An 18,330-nucleotide genomic window follows, 5' to 3' on the forward strand; every position below is an offset into this window, starting at 1 on the left:
CCACATACATCCATCCACACATGAGTCTCCACACACAAATAAATAGTAAAGACTTGATAAAACTCCTCTGACCAAATATGCACCTACACATGAGCTCCCCCCCCACACACACAAACAAAAAAATAATGAAGATTTGACATAACTAGGTAAGAGGATGTGGCTGTTTTATTATTGTTTACGTGCCTACTTCATATTTTTAATGAAAAATATATTGCAAATATAATAGAATATCAAGTACAACTTCAAGATTGCCAAGATGGAATTTATAGGAATCATCCTTCCACTAAAAATAAACAAGAAATTATACAAAAATATGTAAAGTTACTGTTCTCAGTACAAGATGGCAATATCTGCAGTTGTGCTTGGTTTTCTTAGACTGCCATCCAGACAACAGCAGAGGAACAGCAAGGATAGCACTGAGCTGGGAAACAGACAGCTGGGCACCTTGAGGCAGTCCCAGTCTCCATGGGGACTCCAGGAATCCTGAGAGGCCAGGCAAAGAATGGGGGAACCATAAGCTGATAATTCTCAGGCATCACATACAGAGGTAAGAGACCCTACATTCTGAAACTCACAGCAGACATTCTTGTTGAACTCCAGGAACAATCAGCCACATTACCTTCTGAAAAAAAGCAATTACAGGTCTACCTTAACAATGCCTAAAAACAAGCATCCAAATACAAAACTAGTCCCCAAGTAACTCAGCCAACAAACTGCTTTTCTTAGAAAGCAAACTACAAAAAATATAACAAGGTAAAATCACAACAACCTTGACACGAACCAAACATAATCAGTGTGGAGGCAGGGAGATCACTCAACAGAGGGGGGAAAAAGGGCTATAATAACACCAATAGTTGCCTTACATTCACAGCTGGGCCTGGGGGAGGAAGGTGAAAGGATCAGGAACTAAGGTCATCCTCAGCTACACAGTAAGTTCAAGGCCATCCTAGGCTACCTAAGACCCTGAGCAGAACAATTCAAGAACAAATAAAAAGTATTATATATTATAAATATGCCAGGTATTTAAAATAAAGCATGTACAAAATGAATACCAAATTGGAATTTTTTTGAAAGTACATTCCGCTATTATCTTATGTAGCATGAATTCTAATTGTTAATAATAATAATAACTCGGAGTCAGCTATCAGGGGGTGAAAACTAAAGATCAGAGTAGCAGAGCAGCCAGCCACTAGAGTTCTTACCTCTCCCAAAGCTCAGACCAAAGGGCCGATCCTGTCCCTATGAATCGTCAGACTATATCTGTCTCTAAGAATCCTCAGACTGACTTGTCTCTATGAAACCTCAAGGCTGCATTCATCTCTATGAATCCTCAGACTGCTCTGAGCTCCTGTCTCCTCCTGCCTTACATTCCTCTCTCTGTTCAGCCACATCACTCCTGTTTCCACCTCCCTAGTGCTGGATTAAGGGCATATGACTCCCAGGCACTGGGATCACCTTTGTGTGAGCTCTGTTTCTCTTTCAGACAGATTCAAGCTTGTGTAGACTAAGCTGGTCTCAAACTCACAGAGATCTGCCTGCCTCTGTGGCTAACTAGTGGCTAACTAGTGTGCCACCACTGCCTAGCCTCTATGGCTAACTAGTGGCTTAGTTCTGCACTCCGATTTTCAGACAAGCTTTATTTGTTATAACAAAAAGAAAATATCACCACATTTATAGTTCAGTGTTTTTCTTGCTCAGCCATCATCAGAGAAGCTGCCTCCTGCAGTAAATGGGAACAAATACAGAGACCCACGACTTGACAGTGGGCAGAGACTAAGAGACCTTGAAACACTTAAGTCCTAAACAAGACGTCTCCATCAAATCCCTCCCCTCAGGGCTCAGGGGACTTTGCAAACCAGGAGAAAGAAAAAATGTTAAGAGTTAGTGGGGGCCAGGCAGTAGTGGCTCATGCCTTTAATCTCAGCACTCAGGAGGCAGAGTCAGTGGGATCTCTGTGAGGCTAGCCTGTTCTAAAGAACCAGTTCCAGGACAGGCTCAAACGCTACACAGAAAATCCCTGTCTCAAAAAAACCAAAAGAAAAAAGTACTAGCCTGTTCTAAAGAACCAGTTCCAGGACAGGCTCAAACGCTACACAGAAAATCCCTGTCTCAAAAAACCAAAAGAAAAAAGTACTGTCATTTCTAATGCTCTTTTTATGGGCCATTTGGAATAACTATCACTAAACTAAACAAAATGGCCTGAGATATGGCTCAGCAGTTAGGAGCACTTGCTCGTCTGCCAGAGGACATAGGTTTGATTCCCAGCACCGAATGGCAGGTCACAATTGTCTGTAATTCAAGGGCTCCAAAGCTCTCTTCCAGCCTCAGTGGACACTGCATGCATGTGGTATACAAACATCCATCAGACCAGGCATTCAAACACATTTCAAAAAGTTAAAATAAAAATAAAATTTAAATAAAACTGACAACCATAACTATTACTTGATATGCTAATGTTTTAGCAAGAAATAAAAATACAGTTAGAAGTTAAATAATATTTTTGTTTTTCCCTAAGTGGATGAAAAGTATTCAATATTTTACCTATACATTATATCTTAAGCAATAAAAGAAACAAAACTTATCTAATGAAGTAGAAAAGATTACTAATTAACAAATAAATGTACATCGTAATAATTTAATTTAGTGAGTTTATTTTATATTTAAAAAGTAGAATGCAACTTAGATATGGTATACATAAAAATATTTCTGAAATATACTTCCATTGCTAAACTAGGCACTCATAAATTTCACCTGTTATTTCTTACAAGTAACTTTAGAGGGTCTAAATTTAATGACAAGAACTTCCAATCCCTTACCTAATATCTTCAGATAGGAAAGAGCAATCACTAGCTTCATAACTGTAAACGATGGACCCAGTGAACTCTAAGAATGGGAGATCATCTTCAAGCACACTCTTCTGAATGCATGCCTTGAGTTAAGCATAATTCAAAACAGGTACAAATCAATATCACAGGAGATAATAGGTCTTCACTGAAATAATAAAGCCCATTGAAGACATTTATGACACTAAGCTCTACATTATAGACTAAGAAGCTATAGCTTAGTTTAACAAAGGTAAAGCTGTAAAATTATTTTCGATACAATTTTATTTTCAGACTTTTAATCTTATTTTCATAGAGTCATTTAATTTACTTTTTTTTTTTCCTGATAATTGTATTAACATCCTAGATGCAATAATGTGGCCTTAAAATGCTGGTGGCAAATAACCAGATCATAAGTCTCCAAGGCCTTAAGTATTTTAACCAAAAATTCACCAACATTAATGTTGTCTAAATTATTATATGAATTAGAACAAATCAATGACATCAACCATGAAAGGTAGATATAGAAAGAGAAAATATACACAAGGGATTCTCATTTATAAAACTTACAACTGAGTCCTATTTACCTTTCAACAACTTGATCCTGATTCATTCACACTGTAACAGAAAGTTTCTCCTAAACAATAACCTGAAGTTTAAAAGCAATGGGTGACTCACTGCACAGTCACATTCAAACTAAATTTCCCATCGGAACAACAAATCAATGAACAATTACCTTCTTTTCCTCTGTAACACGTCTTTCATTCTGCACAGACATCCAATCAGGGAATTTCCTCTGCAGTGAAGTGCCTTCCATTTCATTTCCGTTCATCTTTAAAATGCCCTAGTTACAAATTCCAACGAACAACATCTATGAATAAATGTGACAAATGTCTGACAAAAAACTCAGAGACAGCCCCCATATATAGGACTGAAAAATGAAACAAACATACTTCTCTAGTGTAAGATAAAACACGTAGCCTTAAGAACAGAACTTGACTTACAAAGAAATAAATGTAGTAATTCAAGTTTATTAACTATGCATTACTTCTTCCTTTTAAAACAAATTGGCCATTTTAACTGAGTTCTATGGTTGGAGCAGTTTCAAACCGTAATATGATATTCTTTGTTCCTTCAAAAGAATAATTTATCTCATTGATGACAAGAATCCTTGAAGTTCCAAATTTTTTTAGCATCTTTGATTTTCTGCATATCTATCATCTCTCCTAAGGTTGACTGAGCACAACTGTTAGATTTACTCACAGACCTACTTGAAGATTCAGTTTTGAAGATATAACAGCTCTTCTATATTAAGGACTTTCACTCTGTGCTTGGCTGAGGAGGTGAGAAGCTCCCTAAAAAGGTTCTTGGCAGATCTTTATCTTAATCTGTTATAGTTTTTGAGGACTCTCTAGAATATAACCAAAACTTCAAGTATGAAGATTTCTAATATATCATTTTAATAATAAAATGAAACCATGCTTCTACTTGATTTATACTAAATTCAAGTAATGAATTCCTCAAACCTTGGGTTGTTTCTATTGTCTGAATGTTTTGTGGAGGGTAGAGTTTTAAATATGTTGGTGGTTTCTCCTGATGAAACATCATGTTAATGTTAAGTAATCACAGAAACCATTTAAGACTTAGGAGCAGACTATTATACTTGGTACTATTAAGTAACACAAAAAAAAGCTGTTTCTGCCTTTTATTAGTTCTTTGAGAATTACATACAAAGTGTTTTGATCATAGTCACTCCCCTTCCTCAATTCTTCCCAGATCTACCTCATTCCCTACCCACCACCTTTAATGTACTAAGACAAACTTATGTAAAAATATATACCTTATAAACCTACAGCATTTTAAAATGGTTTGTGGTTAAATTCCTATTTGCCAAAATTTCAAAACCCCTGACAGAAGTCAAAAGTTGGTGTCAAATTACAGGTGTATGTCTTGCTCTATTCACATTTTATATAAACCATTTCAAAATACTACTAAAGCTTTTCTCAGACACACCATCTTTGCTCTATTACTATTGCTATTCTTTGAGAGTCAGACAGCATTAATTAAACAGTGTTTTAAACTATTTCTACTTTTTCAGCTATCAATACATCTTCCATGTGATCACTGCATGTTAATTTAACTACATTTAGTGTAATTATATTACAACAAACTCACTCAGAGGAAATAATTAAAAATGCTCCTTTTAGCTAAAAAAAAAAAAAAAAAAAACAAAAACAAAAAAAACAAAAAAAAAAAAACTTCTTTTGGTCTGTGAACACTTTTAGTAATGAAATAACTGAGTATGTGTGTATGTGTGTGTGTGTGTGTGAGAGAGAGAGAGAGAGAGAGAGAGAGAGAGATTACATGATATGTGTGAGTGCTAGAAAGCTCTAATCATGGCCATGTGTGGAGATCAGAGAACAACTTTACTTTGTGGAGTCGGTTCTCTCCTTCTACTTTTATACAGATTCTGGGAATCAAACCAGGTTGTCAGGCTTGTATAGCTAAGCACCTTTACCCACCAAGGATTAATTGCATTTTTTTAACCTTAAACTAAAAAGAAAGTACTGCAAGCACTTGAATTCCATTGGGCTTACAGTTTCTATGACAGCACAATGTGGAATTCAAGACTAAATGCAAGTTTGAATAGTCAGGAGCTCCTCTGTATAGGCAGCATAGTGCTTGTGTGTTTTTAGACTGATCTTCATGTAAAACCTTTATTCTTCCTATTGTTTCTAGTCTCAGACTTCCCTGTTACATGGAGTTGTGAGCCATCACATGGTGTTAGAAACAGAACAGGATCTTCTGTAACAACAGTTAGTGCTCTTAACCATGAATAATCTATCTAGTTCCCTAGTGCTGGTATTTTTAACAATATATTTTTTTTATTGTTTTTAATCTCTGTGATGTACCCATAAAATATCTAATAAACTTCTGGTAAAAGCCTGCTTTCTATGTGTCTTGCTTCATGTTAGCTAGCTTGTCTGTTTTGTTTTGAGACAGTTTCCTTTGAGACTGGCCTTGTTTTATCTTCCAGATTTTTTTATAAATTAGTTGTAAAAATGTGCTTCATGATAGCTAATTTAGTAGACGTTCTGTTTAGGATGGTAGAACTAGCAAGTAAACATTAATAAATTATTGTCAAAATTATAAATTATGTGTTAAAAATACAACTTAATTCTTTTTTTAATTTCATTTTTTTATTTTACATATCGATCCCAGTTCCCTCTCCTCCCATCCTCCCATGCTCGCCACTGACCAACACCCCCCCCCATTCAATCCCCCATCCTATCCTCCATCCACTCCCCAAGGAGGGTGAGGCCATCCATGAGGAATCATCAAAATCTGTAGGTAGGGCCTAGGGGTAGGGCCTAGGCCCTCCTCTGTGTCTCTAGCCTAAGGGAGTAAGTATCCCTTGGTGGGGAATGGGCTCCTGAAGTCCGTTCCCATACACTAGGAATGCATCCTGGTTCTACTGCCAGCACCTTAAGTAATTCTATCTGACAGCAATGAGATGATTAGGAGAAGTTGTCTGGTACCATTTCTAGTTCAGTCAATAGAAATCATACCAATAAGACTTGAAGTTTAATTCAGAACAAAAACTAGCCAGCTCTAAATGTGACATCTATATCACACCCCATGCCAAGGCTTAGGGATTATTTCAGAGGGGCCAGAAAGATTGCTGACAGGGTCATTGAATGTTTGAAGCTGTGGTTACATGGACAAGACCTGCAAAATGTCAAGCCAGTCAAATCCCAGAATGAGTAGGGAGGGGCTTGTGAAGTCCCACCCATAGCTAAAAAGCTATTGGCAATTGTTGGCTGCTGGGGAACAAGAGTAAGTTTTCTTCAGGGATGAAGTCTCTGACAGGCAGTAGTTCTAAATATCTTAGGTGGTCCTAAATCCATGCATATATAGGCAGGCAGCAATAAAGAAACTCAGTGTGAAAGGAGATCACATTCCAAACTAGTTAAGATGGGTTAGCTTTATAAGCACTTGAATTTTAAGCTATACTCCAACTCACCCCACCACAAAGAGCCCAAGGGCATGTTACCTTCATTTAGAATTAAGCCATCTTCTAGAGAACAGACACTTAAGGCCAGCCTCAGGAGAAATTTGGGTTTCAGGGGGATGAGCTGAGAGACTTCTTTGTTCCTAAAACCTTTAGCTAAGGTAAGGAAATGAATACCTTCTGTTAACATGGTAATTGCCTTGCCTAATTGCTTGAGGGCTAAATGAAATAAGATGTCCAAATTTTTTCTAATAGCATCAAAAAAGGGAGAAACTGTTAAGTTAAGTGGCAATACAACCATTTCTAGTATAAGATAAAGTTGTTACTAAATAACATTAATAACAAATTATTCAACTATTCAAACTATTCAACAAATAACTGATAGGCAGTTATACTGCTTCACGTGGAAATTGTTTCAATAATTACCTAAGATGTTCGATTTTATTTTGGTCAAATATGCAAATGTTCATCTTATTACTCTGAAATATGATAACAAAATGTTAGGGAGAAGTACTTATATATTTAAGTTATAATTTTGATTTCTCACTAGACCTCCCTTTATGAAAATTTTACTAGAGCCAAGTTCACAGTGATTCTGAAAAAGGAAGCCATGTGAACATCACTCTGCACCAAAGAAGAGTATCCAGTGCTGCCGAAGCCTGCTCTGGTGCTGAAGATTACAGTGAGAAAAAGCAAGGCAGTAAAGTGGAAAGGAATCTGGCTCCAATACTGGTTTGTGTCAAGAAAATGAATGCAAAACTGAAAAGACAAAGTAAAAGGCCTTTCAAATGTCACATAAAAGCAACTTCACATAAAGATTATTTCACATGGAATACACTTGGACCATTTCCTTACAACTTAATAACTCATAGTCTATGACGGTACATGTTGGCTTCTAAATATTTGTCTAGAAAAAGTGTAACAGAAGTCTCTGTCCCATGCAAAAAAAAAAAAAAATTATCTAAAAGCCTAGAGATCTCACCCATGTATGTCATTTTACATTACTTTCTACCCATCTGTATAATTGCTATTATTTTCTGGAAAAAAAAATTCATTAAACTGATTCTCATTAATGAACTGAATACATGTGGTGTGTTTATATATATGTAAGGATCTATGTTAGAAAGTTATGCTTTGGGGGCCAGAGAGATGTCTCAGCAGGTAAGAGACCTGGGTTCAATTCCCAGTCCCCATGGCAGCTCACAACTGTCTGTATGTAACTCTAGTTCCAGGGGGCCTGACATCCTCACACAGACATACATTTAGGAAAAACACTTGTGTATGTAAAATAAAAAAAATAATTTTTAAAAAAGAAAGTTATGCTTTGACATGATTGCATAGTATTACTGTGACCTTGAACAAGCCACTGTTTTCCTAAACTCTCATTTCCTTACCTGCAAAATATAATTATATTTTACTTTAACTCGTAATTAGGGGTTGGTGGGGATTTTGTATTTAGTTTTGTTTTCAGAGTTGTAAATGAATCTATGAAAGCACATGCTAGCCAAGTACCCTAACACTAAGCCCAGCCCAGATACTACTAGTTTTATTGACCACACTGATGTCTGATTTTTTTTTTTTTTTTTTTTTTAAAGGTGTATGCTACCAGAGATGGGTTTGGTTTGGTTGGTTTTGGGTTTTTTTTTGTTTGTTTGTTTGTTTGTTTGTTTGTTTTTTAAGACAGGGTTTCCCTGTGTAACCCTGGCTGTCATGGAACTCACTCTTTAGACCAGGCTGGCCTCGAACTCACAGAGGTCCACCTGCCTCTGTCTCAGAATGCTGGGAATAAAGGCTTGTGGCCCCAGTGTTCAGCCATGATGTCAGATTTTTAAAAAACTAATTGGGTTTTGGTTTGGGTTTGGGTTTCTGTATTTTACTTTGGTTTTGTATGTCTGCTTTTGAGACAGTGCTTTGCTATGTAAATCCAGACTGGCTTCAAACTCATAATCTTTCTTCCAGTCCATTTCCCAGGTTCTGTAATGAAAGGCATATGCTACCATACCCATTGTGCACTGGAACCCTGGTGAGTGTGATGGTATTTTTTACTGCTCTGCCTCATCTCCTATATGTAGTATACTGGGGTCTCTTGGAAGGACTGTGATTCTATAAGTACAGAGTTCCTGATAAATTCTGTAGCTAAGTTGGAGGCTGACTGCTGCTACTTTTGTGAAATACTGTGCATGAAGACTCAGGGTAACAGAAGACAGAGCACTGGGATGCATGTGAGGTGCTGGGAAAAGAGAAAAAGCATGGAGAAACAAAAAGGCCATAGAGAAGAAAAGTAGACAAAATCCACAGCTCCAACCTCTGCTTCCTGGGAGGCTAGATGATAGCAAAACCAAAGATGCAACCACAAAGTAAGCAGCCCGCCTGAGACAAAAGACCAGCACGTTTAGCCATAGGAGAAACCCACAGGGCTCTCAAGCCAACTCTCCTCAGTGAAAAGAGAACGGAATTACAATAGACCTCACTGAGGATCCACAATCCACTCTAGACTTGGTGGATTCCAAAAGAAGCATCTTTGTTTTTGTCTTTGTTTCTTTCTTTAACAATATTTTTAGTATTGCCTTTATTTTTAAAAGCTTTCATATTTTATTTTTATTAATCTTACCTATTTTTTACATGTTTTTCTTTACTTCATAAATGGATATTGACTTTTTACTACTCTTTTGTCTTTTTGTCCTTTCATTTCACTTTGCTACCTGTCCCCTTGTTTTATTATTTTATTATTAATAATTTTACTTTTAGTGATTTTTTTTTTTCCAACAGTCTCACTATATAGCTCAAGCTGCAGTAGAATTCACTGTATAGTCCAGAACTACCTTGAACCAACAGTGACCCTTTTGCTTCAGCCTTCTAAATGCTGGAACTATAGACATGAGCCACTCTACATCTGGCTCTGTCTTAGTATTTTAAACTTCACAGTTAATATCATGTGATTTTGCAACTTTCTTTTCTATGATTACTGTAAGCATAGCAGTTGTCTTTTAACTGACTCATTGCATTTCTACATCGATTTTGCTTCAGTGTTACTGTTATGGTGGGTTGGTTTTTTTGTTGTTGTCGTTGTTTTTTTTTTGTGTGTGTGTGTGTGTGTTTTTTTTTTTTTTTATTTTCTTCTATGTGCAATTCTAGAGGTCTGAGCTTACACAGAAGGGTGCTCATTAAGTGATAAACACCATTAAAATCCAAAAGGGTTATCTCTCCAAATAGATGCAAACTGAAGCCCAGTTACACAAAAGATATGAAAAGGCAAGGAATATGACTCCTCCAAAATGTCCTAATTCTGTAATAACTATACTCATAAATATGGAAATGTTAGAAATGTCTGGTGACTTAAAACACTGGATATAAAATCATCAGTCAGTTCAATAAACACATGACTACAATAAAGACATCAATTCAAGACAGAAAATATATTTGGCAATTTAGACAAAAAATCAGCAGAGAGATTCTGAACAAGAAAAAATTTGAAAATAAAAAATTTACCTCAAATAAAAAATGTAAATGAACAACTGAATGCATTACAAATAAACTATATAAAGCAGAAGGAAGACTAGAAATTTACAATAAGTTTGAATAATTATTACATTCAAGATAGTGATAAATAAAAAGTAATAATCTGTTACATAAAAGAAGGGACAAAGATATAAAACCTATTGAATAAATTTATAACAGAAAACTCGCCAAAGCTAAAAAAAAGAAATAGACATTCAAGTATGAGGCATGTAGAACCCCAAATATATACAACCAGAAATGTCTCTAGTTCATATTATAGCTAAAATGTCAAGAATAAAGACAATAGAAGAATGATGGAGCTGAACAGGAGAAGCATCAAATTACTTACAAAGACAAATTTATGAGAATAACATTTGTTTTTTAGCAGAAATCATAAAGGCTAGATGATCAAAGACTGATGTATTTCAAGCCCTATAAGATTACTATAGCCATCAAAATCATTCTTTAAAATAAAAGAAAAATACCTGCATACATAAACAATACCAGCATCACAAAGACAAGGAATACAACATACAAAAGAAGAAAAAGATATATATAAAAGCATAAAATCTCAGGTAATAAAAATAAATATCAATAAAATAGATAAATAAAATTAGGGAAGAATAAACATTATTAACTCAGTTAACAAGCATCTACATGAAAAACTGGAGAAATTTACTTTCAATAACAACTCTAAACATAAGTAACTTTAGCTCTCTAATTAAAACAATCAATGAACGAATTTAGCTCAATAATTAGAATGCCTGATAAGCATACACAATACCCTGCATTTGATCTACCAGATGGGGTGTTGGGTGGGTGGCAAGGGGGAATCCAATGTTTGCTGTCCGCAAGAAACTCATCTCACTAGCAAATATACAGAGATTTAAATAAATGCAAGGATGGAGAAATGATATTCTAAGCAAACAAAAACCAAAATCAAACAGGAACAACTATGCTCACATTTGACAAAGCAGACTTCAAGTCAAAATTAAAAGGCATAAAGAATGTCACTACATAGTAATATAGAAGAAAGTCCACCAAGAAGATAGAACGATTCTAATGTATATATACAGTACACAGATATGCCCAGTCTCACAAAACATACAACACACAGGCAATAGTTCTAGACTGGGTAACTTTAATATTCCACTCTTATCAATAGATAGATAATTCAGACCAAAAAATCTCAGCAGAGAAATTTCGGAGAAAATGAAACACAGACCAAATGAACAGACTTCTATAGAATATTTAAACTAACAGTTAAGGAATACACATTTCACTAAATAGCTCAAGGAGCTACTTTAAAAATAAATCACAATTTGGACTCTGTGGTGGTTTGAAAGAAAATGGCCCCAAAAGGCAGTGGCACTATTAAGAGGTGTGGCTTTGTTGGAGTGGGTGTGGCCTTGCTGGAGGAAGGGAATCACTATAGAAGTGGATTTTGAGATCTCATTAACGTTCAAGCTCCACCTGGTGTCTCAGACCACTTCCTGCTATCTGTGAGTCAAGATGCAAAACTCCTCTAGTACTGTGTCGGCCTATATCCTGCCTTACTTCCCACCATGACAATAATGGACTAAGCCTCTGAACTATAAGTTAGCCACCACAATTAAATGGTTTTCTTTATGAGTTGCCATGGTCATGGTATCTCTTAATGGCAATAAAAACCCTAAGACAGACCCTAAATTTGCATAAATAAATAACAAAACAATTGAAATAACTCAGATAATGGTAGAAAACTACAACTCAATAGCAAAACAAACTACAGAAACTATGCAAGCACATAGATACTGAATATTTTTTGAAAGAAAAGTAGGTCACTGGAATTAGGGAGAATGTAAGTTAGTGTAGCTATTATGGAAACTATTATAGAGGATCCTCAAAAAAAAACTAGAAATAGAACTAATATGTGGTCTAGCCCTACCACTCCTAAAACATACCTGAAGGAATGAGAGTCAACATGTAATAGACTATATACTTATGTGTATCACAACACTACTCACAATAGCCAAGTTATAGAATCAGCATAGATAACTATAAACAAATTAATGGATAAAGAACTTGTGGTGATCCTAGTTTTTTGGTGCTATGATAAAACACTGTCCAAAAGCAACTTGGAGGGGGAAAATGTTTATTTGCCTTATAATTTACAGTCCATTATCAAGGGAAGCCAAGACAGGACCCTGAAGGCAGGAACCTAAGGAGAGACCATGGAGGAATGTTACCTACTGCTTTGCTCCCTCTGGCTTACTCAGCTTGCTTTCTTATATACCAGAGGACCACCTGATCAGAGGTGTCACCACCCAGTGAACTGGGCCTTCCTACAACAATCGTAGTCAAAAAAATGCTCCACACACTTGCCCTTTGGCCAATCTAATACGAACAATTCCTCAACTAAGGCTCCCTCTTCCTAGGTGACTACAGTTCATGTCAAGCTAATCTGTTACATTTATATATTTTCGGAAAATAAGACTGTACACATTGGCTACACTTACTAGCAAATAGTATGCATATATATGTACATATATACAAACCTACAGATTATTATATAAAGAGGAATGGGGAAGACAAAGTAACAAAGAAATCAATAACAAAGTTCTCATTAAATTCCTTAATTAAATAAATTTTAAGACTTTTACTAACACATAGATTTTTGCTTGTTTTAATTTCCCTCCAAACAGCCCAAATTAAAAAAAGAAAACCTAAATAAAACCACCTATTAGCACTCAACCATGGTGAGTCAAAAGCAATTCTGAGAAGTAATGGGATGGTTTTTGAGATGCCTTTTCTTTTAGGTATCTAACACATTTTCCTGTCAAATATTATATAAGATACAGTTTTGTATTAATAAGGGCCAACTAAAATAAGGCATAAATGTAAATCAATCAAATATGAAACAATGAAATTACAAGGCTAGCAACTAAAAAAAGAAAAGGGGCTCTTTCCTCTCTTCTGCTCTCCTCTCCTCCCTCTGTCCCCCTTCCCCACCCCCTTTCTCCTGGGTCATGATGAGGAGCTACACTGCCCATAAACCAGGAAGATGACTTGACCTGAACTGAATCCATGGCACAGGGAAATGCTTTATAACTGAAGTTCACTGTCCAACTAAATAATTCATTATTTTTAATGAATTTCCTCTGTTCTGTGAGTAGCTTTAGCAAGTCAGCTAAAATCAATCATTATAAACTGGGAAACAGCAGAGAAAGTTTTCAAGGAAGTCCATTTAAAACTTGCTTAGGTGTCTACATTTCTTCTTATATTTATTACTCTTACTTCACAGAGCCTGAGATGGAATTTTATAGGTCTCATTTTTAAGTGGACATTCATGGTTGCCTAGACAGCATCCATTCTGCACTGGACTCTCTTTATCACACCAATAAATTTAATTCAGATAATGAATAGTTACCTACTAAGCTAGCTCCTATAGTGGACCCAACTGACCTAAAAGGAATCCTCATTCCCCTTGCACAGTACCTCGGAAACTCAGGTTTAAGATCAAAAGCATGTCTTGCATTTGGTTTAAGAACAAAATACATGATTCAAGTCTAAACAGACACAACAGTTTTTGAGATGTCTAGGACTATTTCTAAGAATAATAGTCTTGCTCTTTTAAGAAAATGACCTAACTCAATGGCTTCCACTTAAGAATGTTAAAGCTCAGCCTTCTACAGCCACTTTGCTGTAGTGAATGAAGCCTACATGGGAGAAAGGCAGGAAATAAAGCCAGCACACAGAAGGCAGCAGAGAGGGGAAGAAAGCCACATCGGTGAACTGATCATTAGTCCGACTCGTTTTGGCCTTCAAGTCCCATCTTAATAGCACATTTCCTGCTCAGCATGTCAGCTCATTCCTATAACCTGAACCCTGGGGAGGCTGAGGCAGCATAACTGACAATACTCAAGGCCAAGTTGGGCTACACAGTGAGTTCCAAGGCAGGTGGGGATAGAGTGAGACCCTGACTCAAGAAGAACAAAGGGGCTAGGGCAACACCCCAGTCAATGAGCACCCACATAAAAAATAAAAGAGTTGCAGGAAATAATGCAAAAGAAAAAGTGGTTCATTGTGAATATTCCTTTTCACTGTGAGTATATGTCACTGTGACTGGTTTAAAAGAAGCTGACTGGCAGGACAAGGTTAGGCGGGAGAATATGATAGGATGCTGGAAAGAAGAAGGGGAGAGATGCAGAGTGAGCAAGATGGGAAGGTGCATACATGAGGTGAAGGAGCCACAGGGCAGCACACAGATTAACAGAATGGGTGAATATAAGTTATAATAGCCAGCTAAAACAAGCCCAAGGTATCAGCCAAGCATTTATACTTAATATTAATAATAATTAATAATTAAGGAGCAAGCTGGCAAGACAAAAATCTCCACCTACAATTCTTATAGGCGTGCGCACACACACACACCTGATACTTCTGAATAGTCAGTGAAATATGCAAATGTGGGTCACAGACACTGCAGTCTGACTATATACACAAAGGCAAAGAATCATTGAGGAGAATCTGTATTAGTCACCAGGTGCCCTTACAGGGGACAGAATGAGATTGAGGGTCAGGTATGCAAACCTGTTTCAATACTCTATGATTTGTTTCTTACCAAGCATGATATTTTCTCATCTGTCTTCTCTTTCTCCCACTCCAACCCCTACCTACATCTTTCATGCACATCAGCAATAATATAAATCTGAAAATAAATGATAATGCTTTTTTTATCTTTTCAAATTGGCATCCCAAGAACAAATATATCATAAAATTTTGGCTTTTTAAAGTAAGTAAAAAGTGAAAAGAATGAAAGGAGGGAAAAGAGACTGGTGACCTCAACACTAGGGAGCTAGTGATACCCTCTATGAGCAACTGAGTACCTAGCTTACATGGGGTCTGGATTCCATCTCCAACATCACAGAAAGTAAACAGATACATGCATGTGTACATACTTAGAAGGGAAGATACCTACTGTGTACAATACATTTTAATAGCATTCTACTCTCCTAAACTTAGTGTTGCCTAACATAAGTGCACTAGTACTAAAACTTTCTGTTTAGAACTGACCTCATCAGTAGTACCAGAAGTAAAACCTAATTAAGACCAACAGGAATTACTGCTAACAATCATTCAGGAATAAGAAATACAACCCAGGTCTTGGTTCTCTGGTCCATCATCCTCTGCCTATAATTACTAGCTCCAAGGGAGTTCAACAGCAACAATACTTAGGACTCTACTTCCGCGCTAAGAGAAAGGACACTTTTACTTTTGGCTAGATGTGAAGAAAGAACTATACATTCAAAATTGACTTGAACTGCCATCTTTCAACCATAAAGGTGACCACCATGAAAATGGCTTCATAGCAGGCAATGAAGCAAGGTCAGAGAGTCCAAATGTCTCCAGGCCACCCTGCTTCAGGAATATTTAGTAATTAATACCCTATAGCAATCTTTTTTATGTTGTACTAGGCATCAATCCTATGGCTTTCTGCATGATATACACATGCTGTACCACTGAACTGCATCCCCAGTCCTAATACTTTATCTTGATTTATTTTTTTGTTTGTTTGTTTTTTGAGACAGGGTTTCTCTGTAGCTTTGGAGCCTATCCTGGAATTCACTCTGTAGACCAGCCTGGCCTAGAACTCACAGAGATCTGCCTGACTTGGCCTCACAAATGCTGGGATTAAAAGCATTTCTTAAAGTCTATCTAGAGTTCTTCTCTTCAGCTACCATGACTCTGATCTTCTCTAATGACAGGTTACCCAAAATTTTCACTTCAATGAACTTCCTGTGTAAATGGATATCTTTAACCATATTTCCATAGGATAAATTTCTAGATGTAAATTTACTAGATCACAGTGCATTCTTGCTTTTCTGCAAGAGTATTTTTCTCACAACAGATCTAGGATCCATGACTGTCACCATCATTATCACAGCCATTTTTATCTACAGTCTACCCTTTTCTCCAGTCTCCTTGTCCACAACCTGTGTTGGAAAACATCCAAGGGAGATACTGTCTTCCAATTTCACTATCTTTCCTCCAATTTTTGTCATTAAGAGGAACTGAATTACCCATAATCTAAATTCTACACATTCCATTCTGGTTTATTTGTTTATTTGTTTTTCTTTGGTTTTTTGAGACAGGGTTTCTCTGTATAGCCCTGACTGTGCTGGAACTCACTCTGTAGAACAGGCAGACCTTGAACTCACAAAGATCCACCTACTTCTGCCCCCCAAAGTGCTGGGATTAAAGGGATACACACCATTCTGTGCCCAACATTCAAATACTTTTCAAGGTTATGTCCCCTAAGAAATTCATCTCCAACATCTTTTGAACATCCCTTTCTCCATCAATGGTTTCCATTGTCCTCACCACCTGGGTAGTTTTTACTTTGTTTTTAATTTTTTATTATAATCTTATAATCTCACTCTGGATGTTGTCCAGGCTGACCTCAAATGTATGGGTGATGCCCCTGTTTCAACTTTCCTGAGTGCTGGGAGCACACATGAGCCACCATTCTCATCTACATGTCATGGACAGCTGAAATTCCAAAGCTTTAACTGCTTTCCTGCATACTCCCTTAGCCTCAGTGCTGTTCTTGGTTTTATTCTTTCCTGAAAAACTAACCTTAACTAAATGAAAGGAAGTTTCTCCCATCACTTTTGCCTACATACATAGATGCTGCTGAATTAGTGTATCAGGTGGGGGGGGAGAGGGAGGAACACAAAATTGACTGGTCTTCCCTTTAAATCTCCAACTCTAAGGGAGTCATCTGTACTTCCTGGCAATCTGCAGTTTTTCCTTTACCTATTTACTATCCTCCCTACCTCTGATGGCAATTTTATAACATTCCTCTCTCCTTAGACCTCCTTCCCCATCTTCACCCTCAGTCCATGACCTTGTTTCCAATTGCAACAAGCTCTTAATCCAAAATGAACATTGGTTCTCCACCTGAGGGTCATGACCCCTTTGGGGGTTAAATCACCCTTTCATAGGGCTCACCTACGACCATCTGCATATCAGATAGTTACATTAAAATTCATAACAGTATCAAAATTACAGCTATGGAGTAGCAACTAAAATGATGTCATGGTTGGAGTCACAACTGGAGGAACTGTGTTAGGAAGGCTGAGAACCACTGCTCTTGAGAACCATGACTAATAGAACATTTAAACAAAGAAAAAGTAAAACTATTTCTATCTTAACAGATAGCACAATCCTATACGTAAAAATCCTGTGGAACTGACAAGAAAACTACTAAATCTAACCAAAAAAAAAAAAAAAAAAATTCAACAAAGTTTCAGAGTTCAAGATCAACACATAAATATCTGTTCTCACACAGCAAAATGAATAATCTAAAAGAAAGAAAGCAATGCCATGTACAACAGCATTTAAATTAATAAAATATCTAGAAAGCTGGTTTAAATAAAAAAGTCTTGTTCAGAAGCTGCATTTCTACATGTAAAAGAGTGAAGATGAACTCTTAATTCAAAATAAATACAAACTGGAATAAAAAAGTTAAACCTAAAAAATTAAAATAAAATAACATGATATTATGGATAGAAAAAATCATGAGGAAGAAACTATCAATAATTTAAAGGATAAGTAAAATATGGTTCATATACATACACCCTTATGTACAAGATGAAATATAATTCACCCTTAAAATGGGAATTAAGCTATAAACCACAGCGTAGATGGACCTTGAAAACACACTGAACCTCACCTGTCAGAAACAAAAAGGACAAATATTTATGGTTCTATTTAGATGAATTATCTGAAATGGGTGGCTTCATAAGAGAAAAGATATTATTACAAATTATTGAGGCCTGAAAAGAGGAGGCAATGGAGTTGTTGCTCCATGGTTACAGAGTTTCTGCTTAGGATGAAGAGAAAGTTCTGTAAATAGGGCTAGGGTGTGCTCAGTAAATGATATTTAGCATGAGCACCAAAAACAAGCAAACAAGAACACAAAGTAACAACAAAAAAATACAGTTAAAATTATTA

At 36.5% G+C, this 18,330-nt stretch overlaps 2 protein-coding genes across 2 annotated transcripts in view; one reads left to right on the plus strand and one right to left on the minus strand.

The window, feature by feature from the left end:
• The window catches only part of Wrn (WRN RecQ like helicase), a 104,083-nt gene that overhangs the window by 84,253 nt on the left and 1,500 nt on the right, over positions 1-18,330 (minus strand). The window contains exons 2-3 of the mRNA XM_051182266.1: positions 3,559-3,666; positions 2,817-2,929 (exon numbers count right to left, since the gene is read on the minus strand). Of these exons, the coding sequence (XP_051038223.1) occupies positions 2,817-2,929; positions 3,559-3,654 (209 nt within the window). The 5' untranslated portion in view covers positions 3,655-3,666. The remainder of the gene's footprint in view (positions 1-2,816; positions 2,930-3,558; positions 3,667-18,330) is intronic.
• The window catches only part of Saraf (store-operated calcium entry associated regulatory factor), a 735,200-nt gene that overhangs the window by 58,695 nt on the left and 658,175 nt on the right, over positions 1-18,330 (plus strand). The window lies entirely within an intron of this gene.

Source organism: Phodopus roborovskii, unplaced genomic scaffold (genome assembly GCF_943737965.1).
Source record: "Phodopus roborovskii unplaced genomic scaffold, PHOROB, whole genome shotgun sequence".
Classification (NCBI taxonomy): domain Eukaryota; kingdom Metazoa; phylum Chordata; class Mammalia; order Rodentia; family Cricetidae; genus Phodopus; species Phodopus roborovskii.